This window comes from Channa argus, chromosome 19, assembly GCF_033026475.1.
Source record: "Channa argus isolate prfri chromosome 19, Channa argus male v1.0, whole genome shotgun sequence".
NCBI classification, from domain to species: Eukaryota; Metazoa; Chordata; class Actinopteri; order Anabantiformes; family Channidae; genus Channa; species Channa argus.
This window is the reverse complement of record NC_090215.1, coordinates 16,790,726-16,814,066: the sequence shown is the minus strand read 5'-3', so window position 1 is coordinate 16,814,066 and position 23,341 is coordinate 16,790,726. Positions and strand designations below refer to the sequence as shown.

General features: G+C 42.4%; 1 protein-coding gene across 5 annotated transcripts in view; it reads right to left on the bottom strand.

Annotated features, from left to right (window-relative positions):
* Window positions 1-959: 959 nt before the first annotated feature.
* Window positions 960-23,341, bottom strand: part of LOC137104564 (rho GTPase-activating protein 21-like) — a 74,160-nt gene continuing 51,778 nt past the window's right edge. For 3 of the 5 annotated variants that reach the window (XM_067485942.1, XM_067485941.1, XM_067485939.1), the window contains 22 exons: window positions 23,038-23,130; window positions 21,985-22,063; window positions 21,039-21,093; window positions 19,138-19,161; window positions 15,630-17,607; window positions 12,137-12,283; window positions 11,934-12,036; window positions 11,481-11,517; window positions 10,930-11,049; window positions 10,450-10,749; window positions 9,868-9,932; window positions 9,511-9,650; window positions 9,210-9,352; window positions 8,894-9,052; window positions 8,481-8,559; window positions 8,268-8,341; window positions 8,089-8,178; window positions 7,871-7,996; window positions 7,745-7,786; window positions 7,222-7,327; window positions 4,854-4,885; window positions 960-3,751 (listed from right to left, as the gene is read on the bottom strand). In XM_067485942.1, coding sequence (XP_067342043.1) covers window positions 2,102-3,751; window positions 4,854-4,885; window positions 7,222-7,327; window positions 7,745-7,786; window positions 7,871-7,996; window positions 8,089-8,178; window positions 8,268-8,341; window positions 8,481-8,559; window positions 8,894-9,052; window positions 9,210-9,352; window positions 9,511-9,650; window positions 9,868-9,932; window positions 10,450-10,749; window positions 10,930-11,049; window positions 11,481-11,517; window positions 11,934-12,036; window positions 12,137-12,283; window positions 15,630-17,607; window positions 19,138-19,161; window positions 21,039-21,093; window positions 21,985-22,063; window positions 23,038-23,130 — 5,642 coding nt within the window. In that variant the 3' untranslated portion in view covers window positions 960-2,101. Of the gene's footprint in view, window positions 3,752-4,853; window positions 4,886-7,221; window positions 7,328-7,744; window positions 7,787-7,870; window positions 7,997-8,088; window positions 8,179-8,267; window positions 8,342-8,480; window positions 8,560-8,893; window positions 9,053-9,209; window positions 9,353-9,510; window positions 9,651-9,867; window positions 9,933-10,449; window positions 10,750-10,929; window positions 11,050-11,480; window positions 11,518-11,933; window positions 12,037-12,136; window positions 12,284-15,629; window positions 17,608-18,435; window positions 19,043-19,137; window positions 19,162-21,038; window positions 21,094-21,984; window positions 22,064-23,037; window positions 23,131-23,341 lie in introns of those variants that run through there. The other 2 variants (XM_067485940.1, XM_067485943.1) reach the window with 2 other exon arrangements.

Genomic DNA, 23,341 nt, shown 5'->3' with positions numbered 1-23,341 from the left:
AAGAAAAATCCAAGTGAATTTGTCTGCCGCGTTCACATTCTTGGGTTTCGCCACCAGGTGGCGCCAAAGTAAAAGCAAACTAATCCGTTTCTAAACCAAAGGCTACTTGGTTGCACCCTTCCATGTTTTCTGGTTATAGCTGATTGTCAGTTGCGCTACAATAATTTGTTCAAGGTGTATTCATCCAATTCCATCTAAAACTTACAGCAGCCCTGAGACCCCATCACAATGCAACTTGAGTAAATACATGGTGATACACGAACAGCATTTGTCCATATGGTTGTTTCCACTTTATGTATTAGGTTTTTTCCCCCCTAAATGCTGTGCCTGCATGGTCAAAGTGGTGATGTTGATTTACTAATTTGCCTTACTAATTTTGTCTTTTCCCACGTAATGTTTGGTTGCAGTGTAATCAGGTTATATGGCCACAGTAAGATCTAAAGTAAAATGAATAATTCTACTGTCAAAGATCGGCTTTTCCCTTTAGGCGTCTCCACAGTGAAATATGTTCCGCACGTTGATTTGACATGAATTTGCCAAACCCTTTCCTGGCACAACCCTCCTATTTTGTCATGGCTCAGAATTGCCACTAGGGTGGCTCAGCGGTGCCACACCCGGTTAGATGGGATTCAACACTGTGGCCTTCTGCCCACAGTGTTGAATCCCATCTAACCGGGTCTAACCGGGTCTAACCCAATGCTCTACCACTGAGCAACCAGGCCCCCTAAAATTAATAATTCTACTGTGCAATATAAAAATACTTTAGCCTATTTTAGTTACATAAAATGTAGTTGAATCCAGATTTAATCCAAAGATATCTTTCTATTCTGACATTTAATTTTCCATCACTGTAGGAAACTATGAAAAAACTGTATATGATGTATCATTTCCATTAAGTTCTGGCAAAGCATAAAAAATAGAGGTTGCAAACATTTAAAGCAATAAAACAGACATGAGAATATAATAAGATTATTTATTTCCAGTGTTTGTTCAGGGAGAACGTTGTACCCATGTTCTGCTGTACACAGGCAAGATGTTCATTAAAATGCCGTCTCATGCAGTTACAAAGAGGAGTTGGCTTTTTCCCAGGTTTTAACAAACCCAAGCATTTTACTGCACTTGAAAAATACAAAGGGAGGAAAAAAAACTCAAATGAAAGAGAAGACGGTGATACAAATTCGAATGGTTGAGTGTTGCTATGTATTTATCTAGGTAAAATCTGCGGAATGCCTCTGAAATCATTCTCTTCTAAAATGTTTATTAAATTCCTTTTTCTTCCTGACAAATGTTGGTAAAAATACCTTTTAAAAAAAGTAAAAGAAAAAGGAGGCACTTTTCCTATTTGAGATAAAAACACATGTAAAAACGTACTTTTGTTTTGGACTATAAAGTTCGGGAATAAAAACTACTGTACCAAGCATCACATACCATAGTATCAGCAATTCATTACTGTTTTTCTGTCTCTTATTTCACAAAACTAATAATCCTCTAGTCCCTCAAGCTAATATCTGGCTGTTGTGACTGTGCTGTGAAAAAAACCTTCCCACAGCACCCAGCTCAGAAAGCAGCCCTCAAATATATCCATATACTTCAAGTACAGGCAAAAAAAACAACAAAAAAACAACACACATATTGTTTTGAAAATAACAATATTGTCACAAGCAACTAGTGTTAGTCCAAAAGGAGATTAATACATTCTTCATAGCGGGTATAACAGGAAGAACTAAACCATGATTCCTTATTTTCCTCCTGCTCCTTCAGTAATTGTTGCTTCTTTTTTTTACTTTTCATCACGTTGTATTACAGTCCTCCATTTCAGTCTATTTCTGTCCTAATATTATCTCATATCAACAGCAAAGTCACATTCTTGCATGAGTAGGGTTTGATCTTACAGGAGTCTGTTTCTCCATGTCTGTTCCAGTATGGCCAATAAGTAAGTGGAATTTTATAAACATGTCTCTATCCTTATTACAGTATTAATCATATAAGCCTATACACAGTATGTACAGTAGATACATAAAGTATTCTTTGTAGAAAAAATATTGTGCAGTAAACGTAGCTAAAATAACAACATTCATACATGAACGCATTCATTCTGTTTTCACAGATACTGGTAGAACCGTGAGCGAACGACTTGTGCTCCAGAGAGTTTGTGTGGGTGAGCATCCGCCCCGAGGGAGGCTTTGTTTTTACTCTGCTCCTCTGTTAATGGCTGAGTGCCCGGTGATGCAGAAGCAGGAGGCCCCTCAGGAGCACCGTCCTGGGTTTCTGCAGGATCGTCCTCTGGGACGGCTTTGGGTGCAACCTCAATGCTTGATTCAGAGCCTCTATACCGTTCTCTGGTGATCCAGTCCCGGATAGAGAAGTCCTGAGAGGAGCACCTGGGCTTGAGCCGCTCCATGGCCGACAGTTCAGCCGCCTGATCCACGCCGCCCTGCTCCCTCCAGTCATTGATGACCGCCAGCTCTGCAAAGTCTCTCTGTCCCCCCATGGTGTGTCTCCGCCGGATGTTCTTCTTCTTCCCGCGAACATCAGCAGTTCGGTTGCACTTGTGGGTGAACATATCATCAGCAGATGTGCGTAACCTAAACTTGAGCCTCTCAGTGATCTTGAGGTGCCAGGCCGGTTCGGAACGCTCCGACTCGCTGCGTGATGACGAGCTGAGGCTGCTAGTTGATCGCCCTTTCTTCATCACCTCCAGGACTCTAGACAAACGAGTAGAAGATTCTGCTCGACCTTCGGTACGCTCCCCACTGCCAGCCCCCCCCTCCACTGACGAATCACTGTCTGTTTTCTGTCTTAGGGACCACCTTCTGGAGAGGGTGTCACACTCGATCATCTTGTGTGACGCAAAAAGGCGCCGTGCTTCCAGTTTTGGCGTAGTGCTCCCCTCAGCGGCACTACCACCTCTTGCTTCAGTCTTTTCTTTGCTCTGCTCTGGGCAGGGTGTAGACTGGCTCCTGCCCCCCTCTGGAGCAAAAACTGGGAAGTCACTTTCACTATCTGTCTCCATGGGTCTTCCTTCACTAATGAGCTCGCTGCGTTCGTCATCCGCCTCCTCCCCACCCTGCAGCTCTGGACTTAGTGCGCTGGACTCTGCTCCAGTTAAGAAAGTGATGGAAGAAGTGGTGGAGTAGTCTGAGGTGATGGAGCTCACCTCTGCGCCAGCAGACGCTCCTGTGCCTCCAATACGTGTCCCTGCTGGAAGATCAGGGGATGCTCCTGCAGTCCACTTTTTCGGCCGTGACCGTGGCACTGAAACTCCAGAGCTCATGGTCCCAAGGTCTGAGGTGTTTTCATCTAGCTGGGATGGGGGATCAGACAGGGAGGATTTCCCCTGAGCAGCTGTCTGATAGTTGATGTTTGGGGATGGATAGAGTGGAAGTGAGGGGTGTCTAGACGGAGTCTTTTCCTTCAGGAATAAGGAGTTTCGATGCTCTCTCTTGGCTTTAGGTGTCAGCTCCACAGTTCTGCCATTTTCCTTCCTGTCCTCTGCTCTTTCCTGTTGCTTTGCATTGGGCTTTGCGTTGGGGCTGGGGGAAGTCTCACTCTGCAGCTCAGGCTGGAGGCTGTGGTGGTTCAGCTTCTGACCAGGGATTTCCTTCTTGTGGAACACAGAATCCAGATCATCGTCTGAGCTGCTAGGCTGTGGCTTCTCCTTTGACTTCTTTCTTTTGCGACTGGCTGCAGCAAAGATTGATGAGACCAGGAGCTCTCGGCTGTACTGGTCCTTCCCTGAACCCCAGGAACCCTACGGGAGGGGAAACATTGAGGTAGAAGAAAAAGCAGGAAGCACCAAAGTGAGTAATTTTGATGCTGAGAGTCACAAGGAGCAAATGACAGAAACCATTCACCCCTGCCTGAAAACTCAAATCTTTACTCCACCTGCTCCCATGAAGCACCACAAACCAGAAATGGACAGAGAGAGGAACATTAACAGGCGTCAAAAACGGGGAGCACGAAGTTGTTTCCATGCCAGCCTTAAAGCAGGAGCAGGGGAAGCAGTAGCACATCATGAAATCAAGCACCCCTGCAGTGACCTGAGATGATTGGCGTTGAAGCTGAAGTGAAACAGCCACATAACTGCAGTGCGATGATGAAAAACAGCTGTTTTGGCTAATGACACATAACCCTGTCATCTCTGCAGACACAGTTGAGTTTGATGTGTCAACAAGCAGGAGGAATTTGACTTCTTGTGGCGTTCGATGCTTTTAGCATGAAAAGCTGTGGTTCACCGGGTGTATCGTTGGCTTCGTTTCCGCAGTACAAAGCAGATTAATTGTTGCATGCACTTAAAGGGTTGTTTGCTTCAAATTACAGAAAACGTTTTTCTTATCTAGCCATGAAAATGGGTCTTATTTGCTGGGTTTGACTATTTCTGTTTTCACTCCAATTAATGGAGGCAAACAGAGATTAGTGAGCTTACACCATTTACAAATTCTGTTTAATTATGTCTGCAGAAAGATCTCTCATCAAAAAAACTATGGACCTCCTGCAAAAACATTTTCAGGTTTGCTGATTTAGACTTGGACGCTTACGAGGAAGAGAAATTTAAGTCAGTCAGTCCTGGACGCCAACATGGTATCGACGGGCCTTATGGGGGACGTGGTTTTTAGACTTCAAAGCCGTGAGTACCATGATGCACATTAGAATGGAATCTCCTGAAACCGGGTGTTTATGTTACAAAATGTTTTTTGTTTTACTTTTATTTTGGTGAAACAACCCCTTAAGTGTAGACTGCGGTGAATGGATTTATTTTATGCAGCGATCTTTCCTGCTCATCACCTACCTCCCATCATCCTACACTAGCAGAGGCCTGAGAGTGTTCACACTGGGCACACACACACACTCACCTTCGATTTAGCTGAATCACTAGTCGGTGAATCTGTAGGTAAAAGACAGAAGAGAGGGACATATTAATGTCAAGAAAGTAAAGTGACTACATCCAGAAAGTGCAACATGGAAAAGTGAATCGGGGAGGGAAAAAAAAAAAAAAGGAGAAGTAAACAGTGTTGATGAGGAAAAAAAACACATGGAGGGTGAAAATACACAAGACAAGACTGATGACATGTGAGAAGACAACAGGCCATGCTGCACAGGACAGATGAGCTCTACGTTACACTCAGGTCCACGTCTCTATGGCACGCGACGTCCTTTTCTAACTCTAAAAACGCTCAAACCTCAATTTCACAGGTTTAAGTAGTTTTAAGTCTGTTCTCAAGTTTTTTAGTGATACTGAGTGCAACTTTACCAACAAACACAACAAATACATTTCACAGCAGCAGAACAGCGAGGCAGATACTGTGCCATGCAACAAAAGGCGGCGTTTAGGTTAAAAAGTTACATCAGACTTTTCAGACAGAATATGTGAAAGCACAAAGAGGCTGGGTGCTAATTTTCCAGTGTTACAGACTTTGTTTTTTACACAAATGTTCTGGTAACAAAAGAAGCCGCAGGTCTCAAGTACAAGGTTTGGTAATACCAACGTTTTTTGGTTTAGAAAATTATGAAACCATAGTCATAACTGGTTTCATTAGCTGGAGCTTTGTCATAATGCATTTTTTGGGGGGAAAAAGCCATAACATCCTACTCCATAACACTGCGCTACCATATACTGTTTTTAGAATTTATGTTTCTGCACTGCTGTTAGTGATGTTCGATAAGTCTAGCTGACTGCCCCTCTCCACAGCACAGGGTTTGAACATATTTCTACTAAATGTTTACTTACATACTGTATAATGGAGATTAATATTCAACTGCTGCAGGAGTATTTAGTAGATCAGCTTTAATGAAAACATTTGCATATAAATTGATTTTATTAAATAATGACATCTGAAGTCAGGAAGTATCTGTTAAATAACCTAAATAGCAACAGAGAGATTTTGTATCGGTCTCTGTGTAGGACACACAGCTAAACCCTACTAGCAAATGTCTTCAATTCCTAATTTTTTTCTACTTTTTAGCTGAACTTCTGAAGCAGTGAGGATGAGATGAGCGGCCATGACAAGAGTGACGTGGGGATGAAAGAGACGGCTATGAAAGAAACCAAAACAGAAGAGAAGTGACGGGGGGGTCACAGAGGGGCTAGCTATTTGGAAAGAGAGGAGACTACATGAAAGCGAGTGTGTCAGCAAGGAAAAAAACCTATGAGCAGTCCTCACCTGCTTCATTATTATATCTACATGTAAACATCCGTAGTTTCTAACTAAAATTTGCTTTTGTTTGTGTGACGTAGCTGAGCCCCCCTATACACCCCATTGGGTACAGATGAAGGTGCACACTGACTGGTGACGAACAAACCATACCATGCTATCTCTCCTGTTGGCAAGCTTGCAGGACAGTGAGGAGAGACAGCGGAGAGCCTTTCAGACAGTAGCACCGGCCTGTGTTAGGTACACACTGATAGAAAACCTATAGCAGCGGACGCTGTACAATACCGTGTGGCCACTTCGCTTCCCCTTTTCCATCACGGTTTCTTTTTCTTTTTTTTTTTTAATGCTTTTGGTTGTTTTTTCCTCTTTAGCATTTCTCGGTCTTAAAAGAACTGCGGGTTCCTGCAGACTAGGCAGCTACAATGGGGGCAACAATCCTCCTTCTTCCTACAGTTCCAGCTGTCCATCACGGACATTATAGAGTCCATCAGAGACATCATGGTGTGATAGACTCCTCCCACTTGGCCTGTGTCAAGATCAGTATGTGTGAATGCTGGGAAAGCCTTTAGGACACCCGACAGAGCCTCACTAGAGACAGAGGAATCAGAGGTCGCCTTTCACTGAAAAAACATCTATTTTCTGATTTGGGAAAGAACATGCCGTATTAGTGCAAGAGTAGGCAGGATAAAGGACGAGGGAGAAGACACAGCCCGGAGGCATAGGGCTGATTAAACGGAGGAAATGGCGTCTAACACTATTGAGTGTTTCAGTCTGACAAATACTGAGGGGAAGGATAAATCTCCTAAAGCAAATGAAGAAGCGTGACAATTCATTGCATCCTTTAAACGATGCAAGTAAATTGTGCACTGAAACCCATACAGGCATTTGGACTCATGGTTAGCCACACACATTTCTATTTAAAGGCAACAGCCAAGAAAGCAAAAAGGAGAAGCTTGGCCTGGGGGAAAAAAGCAGGATTACCACAGTCCTTCCCTACAATGCTCAGTTGTGAAAGGATAGAGAAAGGTTAACCCACCAAAGAGTTGGTCTGCCAAAGGCAGCACGTTACCTGATACGTCACCCTGCGATGTGCACGTACGCCCGATGTTGGTGAGGAGGTGGTCTATGTTGGGGACGGGCTGAGACTCCACCGCGCGCTCCTCCTGAGACGCAGTCTGCAGGCGGCAAGATGCAACGAGACGATTGAAGAGAACGTGTGAAATATTAAACTTTGAATTTTTCCACAAAATGCACTTTTCAGACCGTAAATCATCTAAAAAAAACACAGATGTGAACTTTCCAAGAAATTATTTCTAGATTTAGTCCTAAAAATTCAACACATTTCTACAAATTCTGGTGTTGCATCTAAAATCTTTCATGTAAAAGTAACAGAAGTTTGGTAACAAACACTATTAGACAAGAGCCATTAACCCTTAATCATGTCAACTATCATCGTATGTTTGTCATTTTGTGTGTGTGATAGATATATTAAAAATTCGCCCGAGGGACAGAGAAAGTATTGCGACACTCAACTGGAGATGCATCACGTCAAAGCTAAACCAGCACAGAGTATGAACAAAGCCTGTACCCACCACTGGATCTCCGTTTCCATCTTCAGTGAAAAACCAGTCATACTGTAAGAAAATTCAAGCATGAGGAATAAGTTTTTTTCGTCTGTTTGTATTTTTACATGTGTGAAGCATTGATGAGACTCTCACATTCTGAATGAGGGTCTCCACTATCTTGTACTGGTCGGGCATGTGGGTCACCATATGGGTCATGTTGTCCTCGGTGGTGCGAACTAAAGTGGGACCGAACACAATGGCCAGGTTCCTCGGTTCCATCTAAACACAAGCAAGGGGTTTTCTGTAAATGTAAAATCCCTAAATACATTTAAAATAAATCTATGCAAATTTTTTAAAAAAAAGGTACAAACCTTGTTCTTCTCTGAGTTTTCGGCTACAGTTTTGAGATGGGCTGAGAGGAACTTGAGAGTTTCATAATGATGATCAGGCAACTCATGAAGCTGTGAGGAAATCGGGATGAAACACTTAGAATTAAGTAACTAAAATAAAACCCAAAAACGGGATGAAAATACTAGTAAAAGCATCTTACCAGCCTCTTGAGCACTTTGAGTCTCTCCACTGGGTCCTCTGTTCTGTTGGCCTCTATGAAGTCTGTGTACCGATCTGCAAACGGAAATTAACATTTTATTATTAGGTGTATCATGAAGCCTAAAAAGGTCAATCAGACTCAGATTTTTACTGGTTTGTATCCTTATTTTCAGCCACTAGATGGCGAACAAACCCTCTGATTAAACTTACTTACCATTGGTGAATAATGGCTCTGGAAGTTTGCGGAAGAAGGACTTCAGCAAACTGCTGATCACATTCAGGTCCTTCCATTTCTGCAAAACATGTATTGGTGGTACAAAAAAAACAAACAAATACATTTATTAAACAAGCATGATGGTTCTAAGCTCAGAAGACAACACCAAATGTGGTGATGTATGAATGCATGTTTATTCAGCTTTTGTCAGTTTTTCAGTAACTATTAATTTGACAAAAAGATATTTTAGTACGTAGGAAACTCTGCACATATTTGCATCAAACTGCAGCTTTAAAAATCATTGAGTCCTGCCTCCGGTCATTTTTGTCCCAGACACAACAAGAATTGCTCCAGTTAAAGTGAGACTTCAAAGAGAGTTTAATTAAAGCAGCAGTGGATCAATAAACACTCACATCATCCTGGATATCGATGTCATTCATGCCCTTGTTGTTGAGCTCCTCCTGCATGTTAGAGATGGCTGCGTTGTTTCCAGGGACTCTGTAGATGCCCGTGTACTCCAAGCCCCTCTCCTCCACCAAGTTACAACAAACCTCCACAATCAGGGGCACAAACTACAGGACACATGAATAAAGAAAAGGTTTAGTTGTCTCTAACAGAGACACTGTAGTCTCAGAAATGTATAGTGTCTTTAAGAACTGTTAGTACTTTCTGCCTTTCTACAGCTATTTTAACCATTTGTGTTTTCTGGCAGATTGAATCAGTACAGACCTTGTTGGCTTGTGCGGGAGGACAGTCGTCCAATCTCACTCCAAACGTGACTCCGGGAGACGGCTTCTTCTCGAAAGGTTTCCTCATCAGCCCCGGAATGCCCTTCCTCCACGTCCCTTTGTCCTTGGGAGGGCTGGTGTCATCTGCATGCAAGGTGCCACATACATTACAGTGAGGACACATACAGTAAGTATCTGAGTAAAAGGGAAATTATATGTTTGATCAACCGCGAACGTATCTAATTGCTGGTAAACGTTATTGTTAACGTAAGACATTTTCTACGATAACTGTCTTTCTTTACCTTTGTGCGTGTTTTTTCTCTCTTGCTCGGGTTTGGGGGAGTGTGGACTTGCTTTGGTGTCTCCTTTACTTCCGAGCAGTGTCTGTCTCAGTGACTGGCGTGAGGGTTTGGGCGACGGCTCCATCTTGCTGCCCGTTGGACTGGGAATGGCACAGACATAAGCACGAGGTGAGACTCATTTAAAAGGGCTGACGGTGATGAGGATAACACTTCAGTTTTGGAGGTTAAAAAATGAGCATACATTTCTAAAAACGTCTTTAAAAGAACTCTACAACACAATAAACTGTGCAAAAAGGGAAGGAGTGAAAACTCTCATTATCCAGCAATGTGTGGAGCTTTCCATTCCTTTGCTTTTACCTCATCAAGGTGTTGTACTCCTTGATCTTCCTGCTGATGAGGTCATGGCTGGTGAAGGCTGCGTTCTGGAAAAAAATCGGGAAATTCCCACTGTAGACAGCAGTCGGCCAAATACATTCTCTATTTGAGAAACAGTTCATTGTAGATTGTTGTGTATATACTTTGTCAGACGACATTTCTAATTGTTTGCACAATTAATTCAACAGGTATGTTATACAGGGCCACTTGTTAATAAATCCAATCCAATCCAGTTTACATGACAACTTTATCTCTAGAACAACCCTTTTAAAGAGTATTTATTGTTTTCCTTCATCCATGCACCATGGCAACATATCAACTCGTGCCACAAACTACTGGACCAGGCTTTTTTAAACCAAAACTCTACCAAAGTGAAAACTCACATTGTATGTGTTCAAGCTCTGCTTTCCAAAATCGGCATATTATCCCAAACTCCGTCGACAAACTCAGTAGTAGTATTATTGGGACCTGATGTTAGTTTAAGGTGCAATCGATGTGTCTTGTGACAGAAACGAGGTGCCTTAAAACATCTAAAGACATACGAGATAAATGCAGGATCCTTACTTCTTCATCCAGGCTGCTGTTCTCCTGTATGACTCTGATCCACTCCAGCATGTCCTCTCGGTCCTCGGCTTGAAACAGGTACTCGCAGTCCGAGGTGGTCAACCGCAGTACATTCTTACGCTTCGTGTCGCTGTAGGAGATGTCAATAAGACAGGCTCTGATGCTGATTGACAGGGGCTCGTCTACGGCCTGGCAGTTGGCATGAGCCTGCCCTTCCTTTTTGTCTTTGTATAGGCAGAGGTAGTTTCCTCTCAACACGGCATAAATCTGTTTCCACGGCCGCATGCCACCTCCAACACGCTGTAACAATACAGACAATATATGTGAAAGCAGTGTAATGAAATAACAGCCAACTCTTCTTGGCTAATGTTTATAAAGTAAGTTCTAGGACACGTAACACATGGATCTTAGCTGCTGGTTTCTACTGTTTTGCTTGTGTGGGACTTTAAGACAGAAATACAATGTAGAGACAGTGCACACCTTGCCCTTATCTGTGTTTAGATGCTTAAAATGCAGCAAACCCTCCTTGGTGGCATCACAGAAGACGTCTGATGAAGAGTCCCTCCTGGACTCTGAGTCCTCTGAGGATCTTTCCACAGACTGGGACGAATCAGGAAACAAAATAAGACTTAGAAAACACTCAGCAGACTGAGGAATTTGAACATACTAGAAGTAATGAAGTTTGTTAGATTCAACCCATAAAACCCAGATAAGCTGCCAAAATCTTTAGATGGTACAGTGATTATTGGTATAAGACCATAATTATATTTTTATTCATATAGTGTTTAAAACTTTATTTAAGTACAAAGAAACGCTAAATAGACAGACTAATCCATTATACATCAAAAAGCCTGATGTCTTTTCCATACTGGTCCCTACTTTCCATAACATATTCAAACTTCCTCAATGAAGCTTTTATCTTCAGGGTGTGAACTAACAAGCTGATAAACCTCCAGGCATGAAATGCAGATAAACCAGTCGTGGCATTTGAGCACTGCTGGCTCAGAGCAGGTGGACAGAGTCAGACTCACCTTCTTAAAACTTCTCAGGCCAGGTATCAAGGACCTCCTGATTAAAAGACGAAAAAAGTTGTGAGAGGGAAAGAAGCCAGCGTAGTGTAAGTTGTGTTGAATACAAGTTGGCTTTTGTTTTAGAATTAACTTACAGCTACACTGCTTACAGTAAGTATTTGCACAATGTTGTCCTGTTTATCCACTTTCATGAACTCTTTCTGGCACCAGAAATGATAAATATACACATAAGATGGAGTTGAGAGCAGCACGACTCGCTATAAGTCACCAGAATCTGTTTTTCCCACATGGGTTAATGCAGTTCTTTGTAATAAGACTGGGTAGATCCACAGTATATTAGGTTACAGCAATTCACCATTGTGTGATGAACTACAGGCATGTACGTGACCTCAAGTGATGTGTTTGGTTTCCTCAATTGTCGTGTGTAATGACATTGTTTTGGGCACAACTTACCCTCTGTTTTCTACACGGTAGTTGTCCAGGCCTTCGTCACAGGACTTTGACCGCTCAGATTTTGTAACAGAGTCCGAATCAATAATTGTGAGGCGGAGAGAATCTAATAAGAGAGCGTCAAACAATTATTTAAAACTAAAAAAGTCAAATTCACCAAATGCCATGCACCTAAAATGGAGCAGAGAGAGAGAGAGGGGGGAAACCTTGGTCATGTGACATCTGCCGTCGAATAAGCGGTGATGGAGAAGTGGGGCTGGGTGGGATGGTGGTAATGACAGGTGCTCCGGATATCAAAGCCGAGGCAGGAATGTGTGTGATGTCTACGTCAATACTGGGACTAGATGGTTCATCTGAGGACAGAAAACATTGAACATTGTTGGGTTAGAGCTTCATAAGTTTGTGACCACTTAAAAAAGTCCAGACATTGCTCTGCAATTAAAGAATTCAAAAAGCAACTTTCGTAAAAATCAGGACACGTCATCAATTAGCAGATTAGATCAACTACTACACTTAGGGTGTATGTTCCAACAACCTCAGCCAGAAAGAGTATCACCGTAAAGTGCACGGTGAAGAACAGAAGGCCTAACAAGCATAACAACAGTAGCTGGGGGCCACAAAATATCAGTGACAAAGTCAGCTGCAGACTATTACAGGAAAGATCCTATTATGCAACAATGTTGAATTTGTGTTTGCTGTCTCAACTTGAATAAACCTTTCAGCAGGCAGCTATAAAATAATGTGATAAGCGCATACAGGGCTACAGCACAGTGATGCAGACACAGCATCCAGTAGATAGGTGATGCTGAAAAGCTGGTACAGACCTTCCCTTTTAAAAACACATACGTGAGCCAGTCAGCTAATATTACATCATCGCAGGCTGCACTTTATTATTACACCTGATACGCAATCAGTGGAATGGCAAGCCCTAAAAACAAATTAAGAGACACGTATGAATCATATCTGTGACTGTGGTGATGCAGGAAGTAGGTGAGGTCAAACAGAGCACTACAGAAGCAACATAATACTCTTGAACACTGGTTTTTACAATAAGTGCAGGGTAAATACTGTCGAAAGTGTTTCCTGATTTAATATGGACGTCACTTGAAGCTTGCAGTACTTTCAAGTAGCATTCATCACACACCAACTTTAAAAAGCAAAAAACAAAAGCAAAAAGATGCAACCGATTAAATCCCTCCAGTTGCCACCTCTGATGCCCTGATGCAAATATTTATATGTCAGTGGCACAGCTTAATACGAATGGTGTGCTTGTTACTCGTGAATGCTTTCTCAAACCCCAAAGAAACCCCATGACCCCACAAACCTTATTTCGGCAAAGTCAGGCAATATGCCCATTTCCTTTAATGGCTTGTTTGTATACCCTTAATTCTCTTTCTGGGAAGAGAGCAGCAGGCAGTGATGTCTGACACGTACCAGCTACAGCTGCCATTTATTTACAACGTATTCTTCAGAGGATTCCAGTTTTAGATGTCAAGCAATATTAAGCTTCAACCATTAAAAATGCATAAACCTTTTAAAGCAATATTTGTGCTTTTCAGAGTAGATCTTTACTCTTTTTACTGGCAAGATCTACAAAAATAATGAATAGATTTTTCTGTTTATTAAGCAGAAGTCAGGACATGGTTATTTTAAGCGCTTACAAAGACGTGGATACACAAACAGCTATCCTGGTTCAGTCCCAACAGTGACTATATTCAAAGTATGACGCAGAATATTTCTTTGGAAGGCAAAGTCACTCCCTGCAAAAAGCTTGTTTGAGATAAAATATCACATGTAAATTGATGCACTTTTATATATATATATATATATATATATTTAAAAAAAAAAAAAAAAAAAAAAAACACCTTCGGACAAAACCAGACTAGCTCTTTCCCTTTGTTTCCAGGAAGCTAAGTCATTGGCTGTCACATCCTTCCTTCCACAGTCTGGTTGAATATAAAACTTAATCAAGGAACTGAATGGTAAGGTTTTACTTAACATTTATGGAAAAGGCAGCGCACACCACTGGTGTTTAAGAAAGAACCTTGGAAAGGGCTCTAGGTTACATCTAAATTTAGTGAACAAACAAAAACAACTGGTGGGATATTGACAAACTTTACATGCTTACATTGGCAACTGTACCAAGTCACACTGAAGATCCAAGATCATGTTCAAGCTCTCTAGGTTATTATGCCTGATAATAAACAGACAAATGTGCAGTGAGCGGTTCCCACATTCCGAAATGTATGGCACACAACTAATGTACAGCAGTAGCTCCATTTATTGTTTGGAGCTATACTATAAAATGTAATTGAAGCATATTGCTGGAGGAAATCTCATATTTCTCTATTATGTCACAGTCCATTAAGGAGATGTTCTAAGGTTTCACCTGCTGCACAACACTGGAGGCAATACGAGACACAGGCAGTCAGCGGGGTTGTATTAGTCGGCGAGCAGCTCCGTGTTCGAGTGTAGTGACTGTAATTTTCTGTGCTGCTCTATTCAGGTGCCAGTGGTTTGAATATGTCACGGTTGTCTGCAATGTGTCACATAATGACATATTACACATCTCCAAAAGCCACTAGGAACCAATTTGTAAACCTTTTTTTTTTTTTTTTGATGTTTTGATTGTGACTTGATAAATGCTCTAACCATGGCCTAAACAGCACTGCTTTACCATACGGGCAACAAAAACAAAACACTGGCCTGCGTTTTCCAATACTATTTTAACTGCTTGAAATAAAAAGCAAAGGGAATTTCCCTATCATTGTGTTTGATGATCCACAGTAATTTCATGGTCACATTTTAACAATACATTTCCTTGTAGCATGATATATGAGGCAACGACTGACAGGTTTACACTTGATTTTTCCATTTGTTTTGTTGTTGAATGCACCACTTCCTTAAGCAAACGGTAGCTTTGTTTTTTCTGTAATTTGTTTCCCCCTTTCCAGAGAGGAGCATGTACTGTAGTTTTACTGTAGTTACTGAAGTACAGTTGCGCAACCACATTTAGGTCCTGGCAAAGCTACAGCTGAACAGAATTTCAAAGCTTAACAACTTGAAATGTGGATTCTAACATTATATTTCAGATCTACTAAAATTATACACTGCAATCTAAACCAGTATTTTAAACTCTAGCACTCGTATGATACCAGCACTTCCATAAAACGATAATCTCTGTATCTTAATTTAACAGTAAAGTTTTTCTACAGAACCTCTTCATCTAACAAAATTTGCCAAACGTCCTGCATCAATACAGTGGTATTGTTCTACAGTACTAGCACAAGCAGCAGCTTTCCCTAATACAGAAATACACTACACAATTTGAAGCATTTCCTCATTCTAAATATAGATCAGGAAGATGATTTATGATAGATAAACAAGACTAACAATGTGACTGAAAAACTGACAACTTTTGGACTCATAACAAAAAGTATCAAGGTTCAAACCATGGCCAACGGTGCATATCAAAATATTCACACAATATATCATGCTATTGACTTCATTTCCTTTAAAGGCATGATGCAGATTTGATACAGTTTTACACGGTGGTTCAAGAGTCATATTTATATGCATAAATGTAACGTTTACTCACATAAACTAGTGCTGTGTCATTTTACATGGCTCCTGTGTTGATTTACTGCTACAAGCTATAGGTTCAAGGGAAGGTTGATACAGAGATTAATGCAGACTTGCCTATAAATGGGATTGAATCCAGGGAGTCATCCAGGTTATCGGACCCAGACTTCCGCCATGTGTCTCCCAGCCTGCTTAGCTGTATCTCCCCACAGCTGTCCCTAGACATCCAGCACATCGCTCCATCTGCAGAGCCAGCCTTCACCAGTGGTGGTGACTTATAAGTCACTCCTCCCTGGTTGTCATTAACAGCTAGTACATAGGACGGGGGGCGAATATGAGGGGGTCCAGGGTTTTTGTCCCTTCTTAGGACCACAACTGTTGCATCAGGTCCTTCTACACCTTCTGTAAGACTGCCATTAGTCCGTACAAGGGAACTAGTGGAAGTTGAGGTTTCTCTGACCTTTGGCTTTTGAGTCACAGTGCCATTAATGGTTGAGGAACCAGATAAAGTGGGAACAACTCTACTGTGTGGTTGTCTCTGCATGGGAAGTTTAGAGGAGGGACCAGAGCAAGAAGAGGACCTGGCTGCCAACCCAGCCTCCAACCTGCTCTCCATTTTCAGACTGTCCGCTCTGCCCCTGAGCTGCAGGTGCAGAGGGGAAGGGTAACCCAGGTGGTTGCCAATAATGGCAGGTCTTTGGTCTTTATTGGTGGAGCATAAGGTAGGCGAAGGATCTGAGATGGCATTCTTAACCGGCAGACGCGAGGGTCTCATTATGAGACCATCTGTCCTTGATTGTAATACAGAATCTGTCGTACCTCTTGTAAAAACAGAAGCAGCTAAAGAGGAGTTTGATAATCCACTTCTTCGTATTTCTTCCTCTTGTCCAGTTAGACTGCTGTTGTGATGAGGTGACGCTCTCGGGCTTACTCTCTGCCTGTTAGATCTAGCTTCCTCTCTCCGACTCTGCAGCAGTCTGTCATCCAACCCCGCCTTATCACCATAGACAATCCCACCAGGCTCTCCAAACTGCTGGCCTAGGTAGTCACAAGACCGTGCCCTTGGTTTGGTGACCCCTATAGGGGAGGGTGAAGGAAGTGCATCCTGGGACACACTCCGAGGCCAGCTCCTTGGTGGTATAGACCGCTCTGCTCCACCTCCAAGCCTCTCTTGGGAGGCGCTACGTAACGGAGTTGTCACTGCAGTACCCTGACTAGCTCCATCCATTCCACGGTCATTGGATGTGCTCCTCTGTCTGACCTTTGAGCTCAGCATCCCTCTTTGGCTGGTGCTAGGAGAAGGTGCTGTATGTTGTTGGGTGTAAGCGGAACTAGAATTGGCAGCCGCACGCAAGCTGTCCAAACGCTCTTGGATGGTTCGGCAACCATATGTGTGTAGCCTCTTGGCATCAATATAATCCTTATAAGTGGTGTAGTTTTTCCAGTCAATATTCTGGTGTGGGGATGTGGAAGGGGCTTTGGAAGATGGTGAACAGTTGTTGGTGCTGGGTGAGATTGTAGGTGAGAGTTTGTGAGGGGTTCGTACAGGTGAAGATACAGTATCAGGATAGATCGCACCATGTCTAGAAGTTGAAGAAGGGGTGTAGAGTGGGGTTTCTATGGGGCAGGAAGAGGGGTACTGCAACTGTGCAACGCCAGGTAGGGTAGAGTTAAGGGGTCTGGGTTTAGCAGATTTGGAATCTGCTGGAGGACCGCATCGGTTCTCCTCTGTCCTATGGCTAGGTCCCGCCCAAGCCACCCGAGACCCTCTTTCAACTGGATCAGTAGTCATAGCCACTGTCCTTGTATTCTCACTACAGACACAAACTACAGTCTGAGACTTCTGTTGGGTTGGAGGAGATGGCGGAACTGGGATTTCCACTCTGTAGCTGTTTTCAGTCGTCCCCCCTCGACGTCCTGATCCCTGAGCTAGCCCTCTGGGGGTCTCGCTGACTGTGGCAGGCTCTGATGACTGCGCCATGCCCGCAGCCTTAACTTCTATTCGAGGGTAGCATATGGGAGGAGGCTCTGGGATGTTCTGTGCATTTCCGCTGTACGCCTCATTTCCTTTGAGGTATGCATCCTGGGAATACGCCTGCAAGAGATTATAGGACATTTTGTCACTGAGAGGTTTAAGCACAAAAATAGATCACACTGAACCCCAGGAGAACATCACACCCGACAAGGGAAGCGATACATTAGACTTTCTTAGGGACATGTACAAAACAGTGAGTGCTGAAAAACTGCTAGTGACGCAAACGGACACCGAAAAACATAGCCAAAAATCCAAAGGCTGTTCTATTCAGGTCGGCTCTGTCACCTGATTTATTCATTTTTCTATTTAAAAACTACAGCTGATATTTAAGACAACCTCTTCTATTGATAGATGTTTAACTCACTGCCATATCTCACCTAAGACTAAATCTTCTGCCGTGACAGCTATTGTATAATAGATTTGTCATAAAATACCTGAGATGCACGACAGCAATGTGATTGCTCATGTTTTGAAAGTAGAGAAGGAATGGTGGTAATTTATTGTCAAAAGTCTCTATGTGAGATAATGAAATCATTAGTAAGAAATACACTGCTAGTACATTTCCACAGAGAACTGTATGTCACCAATGCACAACTGGATTTTGTCTATAACACACACACAAAAAAAAATTGAATGCTAAAAGTCGACAGCGCTTCAGTTGTGCTTCTCTAAACTAAACACAACTATTACTTTTTACAGTTTCTTAATCGTTTCCTAGGAGAAGGCAAAGAAACCTTAAGTATGCCACGATACACGTTAACAGCTATGAAAAGCAACAGATGTGGAATAAAGAGCTAAAGTGACCAGAATGCAAATAAGTAGATAGTGAAGGTTGTAGAGTCCAGAATAAGCCGTGAGTAAGCATTAAGCTGGCAAGGGCTTACCCACCGTTGGTGCCGTAGAATGTGCCCTGAGACATGAGGAGAACATGAATGGGGGTCTTCGATGCCTGATGTTGGCAACTAATGGTACTTCTGTCAGCATGGCTCCACAAATCTAACGTCACTGTGGCATCTAAGGTACTTCCTTTTTTTTTTTTTTATTAAAAAATGAAATAAATTACAACGTCCTAGTTGTGACCCTGCTCAGCATCGAGTAAAGTTATCAACACAGATGGCTTCAGAAAAAAATCCAGGATTAATATTGAACACAATAGTTTTACATCCTTTCCGTCCTCTTGAGAAAATGAAATGGAGAGAGTTGTAGCGTTGGACTTTAATCGATGCCACTCTACCTGAGGTGTCAGATTACAATTTGCTACAGCAGCAGCGTGTCTGCTGTTTGGTGCCTCCCTCTGAGCCTCGCAGTTAAATAGAAACCAAATTACATGTGGATGGTACAAAGCAAGTTGGAAGTCTGCTGATGGATGATTTCAAAGCAAGTCTTTTTTTTCCCCAGTGTACACATGTTTGCCTCTAGCTGCTTTTGAGGAAACAAAACCAGCACATGATATTCCATTGGACTGTGAGGGGTGTAAGGGGATTTCCTACTCATACGTGTGTTGTTACAAGCTCTGAAGAAACAAGCTGTGAATCATCTGTAAAAAAACTTGAATGAAAAAGATTAGTTTGTATACATGAGTTCCCTTACCAGAGCAGTGATATCCCTTGAAAACTGCGGTCCATAGGTTAGATACGGAAAGCAGAGAGGAAAAAAGGAAATAAAGTCAGGTGAGCATAAAGAAATGAAGCCGGTGACGGAGGTGAGACGGGCAACGGCACAGGCTAAAAATAAATCATGCTGTCAGAAACACTGAAGACATCACAGCTGGAGAGTTGCAATGGAAGGATAAGAAGGAGGAGAAACAGAGATGAACGTCTGCAACGTTGTCATTCTTAATATATTCTGAGTTGCTGTTCAACCCCATTATTTTCTCTTCTTACCGCAGTGCTTTCTTTTCCTGCAGCACAGGTGATGTCAGAACACATGGGCAAATATGTTCCACTCGCTTCCTCTCAACATACTCAGCATTTCTTCCCTTTGCTCTGTCACCCTCACCTGCTCACTGTGGTACCTCGCCCCCCTCCTCCCTTTTCTTATTTCCCAAGCATTTCTGTGGTTAAAATGACTCCTACACTCTCTTCTTTTGTCCTCTTCATCACGCTCTTCTTCATCTGTTAGATGCTGCTCTATCACATGTTCACTTTTGGGTGAGCATAAACACACACTAGCCTGATTTGCACTAGTTTCCTCCCTTGTTCACGCCTGTAAACAGCGTACGGAGAGGAGTCAGCTGACTGCGGCTGCACTCCCTCTGGTATTGAGTGGGCTCATAGCTCCCAAAACAGAAACACATTTTAAAAAGACATTTATGGACATTTTTATAAATATACGACTACGTGCTTCCACTCATCTGATGCTTCTTAATGTATTCACGGTATTGATGTTTTGGAGAATAGTGCCTCAAACAGGCCAGAGGTGTTTTGTTATGTATCAAGGAGATACAACAGTTGATTGATTAATTAGGTGTTGAAAGAATTTATAATAATGATATATTGTGATTCCCCCACATGTCATGTTCCTAATGAATTAGCAGAAATTCTGGGAAGTAAGAGGGACTGAATCACACAGACTCATGATGCAATGTTCCCAACCTATTCATCCATTTAATAGTCGGAGTCTAAACAATGGTAATTGAAAAACTTTTATTCCTGGCACATCAAACTGAATTTCATTTAGTCTCATGTTTCCCAACTAGGTTTGAATGCTTCAGCCTTGCTGAGTGCCCAGACTCATTCCAAAATGCCAAAAGCAAGTTTGTGTGGCTTTCTGGTGAGCTGCAGCCAAGCTAATGGTCTATGCATGGAATTTAGTAAGACGGTGGTGTCTGACTCAGTTCTCTGCTCCAAGAGAGAATTTCCCAAACAGAGGTGAAAAACATGTGGAAACTGGTTTGACGTAGCCTGGTGCTGTTTTATCGTCTGCCGGGCTTTGGACCCTGACTGATGGTGTGGGCTGGTGGTTTGCATCAATGAGCTCATCAGTGTGATGGGAAACGGGGGGAAGTGGAGCTGTGGCATGAAGTCTTGGTCTGTGCCTTTGTTATTAGCTGCTCTTCACTGCACATTCAGGCTCTCAGTTTTGGAAGGTAGCCCACACAGGAGACAATAAATAACAGGTTTCCATGTAAAACATATCAGGAGTATCAGTATCAGGAGCGGGAAAGCCTCAAATCAGCCATGTTTGTGCGTGTATCAGCCCTGTGATTTTAACCTCATTGTTTTTAAGTACACTACGGTAAATAAAACCCCACTCTGTCCTGTCTGGTAATTAAAGTCCATTGAAAGGTTTAGGACTCACACAAGCTCATGTGCATTAGAGATGAAACTGCAAAGGTATGGACAGCTTGTAAACATTTTTTCTCCATCTTGATAGCACGTTAGATGAAGCCTCACAGCGTTTTCTGGTGTATAACTTGATAACTTGCTTTAAATAGAAAAAAAAAGGACCTTGCATGCATTTGCAGTATTTACTGATGAGTGAGTGCTTACCAGCTGCAATATGTCCTCATCCTTTGGCATCACACAGAGTTCTAGTGAGGCATCACTGATGGATGTAGGAGAAAGAGAGCAAACGTAAGAGAGAGACAGACTGTTATAACACTGGGCTCCAACTGAGGAAAGCACCATAACTTCTCAATAAAACAAGTTCTACTTGTAAACCATAACCTCCAATAGCTGCAGTTTAATTGAGCGTGAACGAATGTTGCATATGCTGTGAGTGATAACAAAACAGTTCCTTGAAAAACTGATTGTGTTTTTCCTAAATTCCAAAGTTCCAAATGGCTCGGCCTACTTTTCTGTGTGCTTAGTCCTCAAGCATGCAATCTGGGTTCGTTGGTAGTGAAGAATTAAGATCTCAGGCAATGAGTCAGTTGCTCTTTGTGCATATTTCTCTTAATGACCAGACAGACCTCCAACAGAGGATTCTAACATGATAATAATGCACATTCAGCTAGTACAAATATTCTTTGATCAATGAAGTAACAAAGCTTGGTCAAGGCCAAGTAAGATAATGGAATTTATATCAGTACATAATTTTGCATCCGCCTTCATACATTATTTAAAAAAAACCTAATTTATTCCTGATGAAGGAACATTTGTATTAGTTCAATTCGCATTCAATATTATGTTAAAGAAACAATTCTTAACATTGCACAATTAGGGGATGCACCTTATGCACTCCATAGTTTATCTAATTTGAAGAGGTGCTGTCACAGCCTCCCGTGACACAGACGCACAGAACAGCTCTGGCCGTTCGCAGTGCAGAGATAATCACTTGTAAAGGTTTTTGAGTGAGGCTTGTTCTCCTAACCAATCAGAGAAGGTCAAACCTTAAGGATACCTGGAGCGAACCTATGAGACACCACGGGTTTTGACACAGCATCAGTATTTAAAAATCGACAGTAGCAATTAACACAAATTAAGGCAAACTTGCCTGCTCTGGATCAAGGCGATGACTTGCGAGTAGGTCTTCCCAATGATGCTCTCTCCATTCACCTTGACTATCCGGTCGCCTGGGTAGAATAGAAAAATGACAAGGCTTGTTTATTGAAAGTCGAAGAGTTCACAATTTCTCTCCTTTTCCCTGCTTTTTGGTGCTTTCTACTTATTTCAACCAAGATTTATATCACCGGGCGGCTTTTATAAACACTTCCGCACATTGGATTGCTGCTTGCCACTAACAGTAAACAAATAAACTCTGCACTACTTGACCTGCCGTTCAGAAAAATAATCCAGAATCCATTGACCTGGATCGCTGACAAAAGAAACTAATCTGCAGTAGCTCCTTCCAGCAGAAACACACATCTCTGTTTAGATCAAAGCAGGACACAAGCTCTTTGAATTTGAAAAAGTCCATGTTAGAAGCCAAGCCCGTTAAAGTTTTCTAAAGATGGCCATCTTACAGGAAGAGAGGCGAGGTAAGTTTAGGAGAGAAACTAGATAATTGTGAGAAAACACTGCACTCCCCCGCCCTGGGAGTAGGAGAGGAGAGCCAACAGATAAAAGCAGACAGCTTAGAGGGCTTGTCCATGCCACTTAACATTTCCTGTAATACAGAGTGTATAATGCTTGAGCTCTCACCTCCATTGCACAGAAAATAAAACAAGCTGACTCAGGGTTTGTTCATATAATTCGATGCCTTGAAATTAGAAATGATTCAAACATTAATAAGGGCAAGAAACAAAGAGGGAGATGTTGAGAAACAGAATCAAGGGAAGGCTGTAATAACAGTGTGCATATTACACTTTGTTCAACCTCCCACAAAGGAGCCATCTGTTGTTTTGTAACTCATATCTGTTTTGTCTGGCAGGTGACAAGGAAGTGGAATTACCTACAGTACAGACATGAAGAAATCTTGGCATCAAACAGTGCTCTGAGGTCAGATGTGAGACAGGCAAAGTTAATCATAAAACTTGCTAATTTTAAGAAAATCTCGACAGAGACTGTGTGTGTGTGTGTGTGTGTGTGTGCGTGCATTCGTGTGTACCTGTACAGAGTCCAGCTCCATGGGCGGGACCTCCGTCCTTCACTTGCTTAACAAAAATGGTGTCCATTGGCTCCAGACGGTTTCGTTGTCTCCCTGGCAACGAGAGAGAGAGAGAGCGCACATGCACTGAGGCGATTGGTCTCATAGTGAGAAAAAGCAACAGTGGAGTGAGAAGTAGGCCATGCTGCACTGTTAACTGGAAATTCAACTGCAGGGACACTATAGTATTTACAGAGAGCTCTTTTAAGACTCATTGATATAACTGCAGTGGACCAAATAACAGAAACATCGTCAGTACAGTATA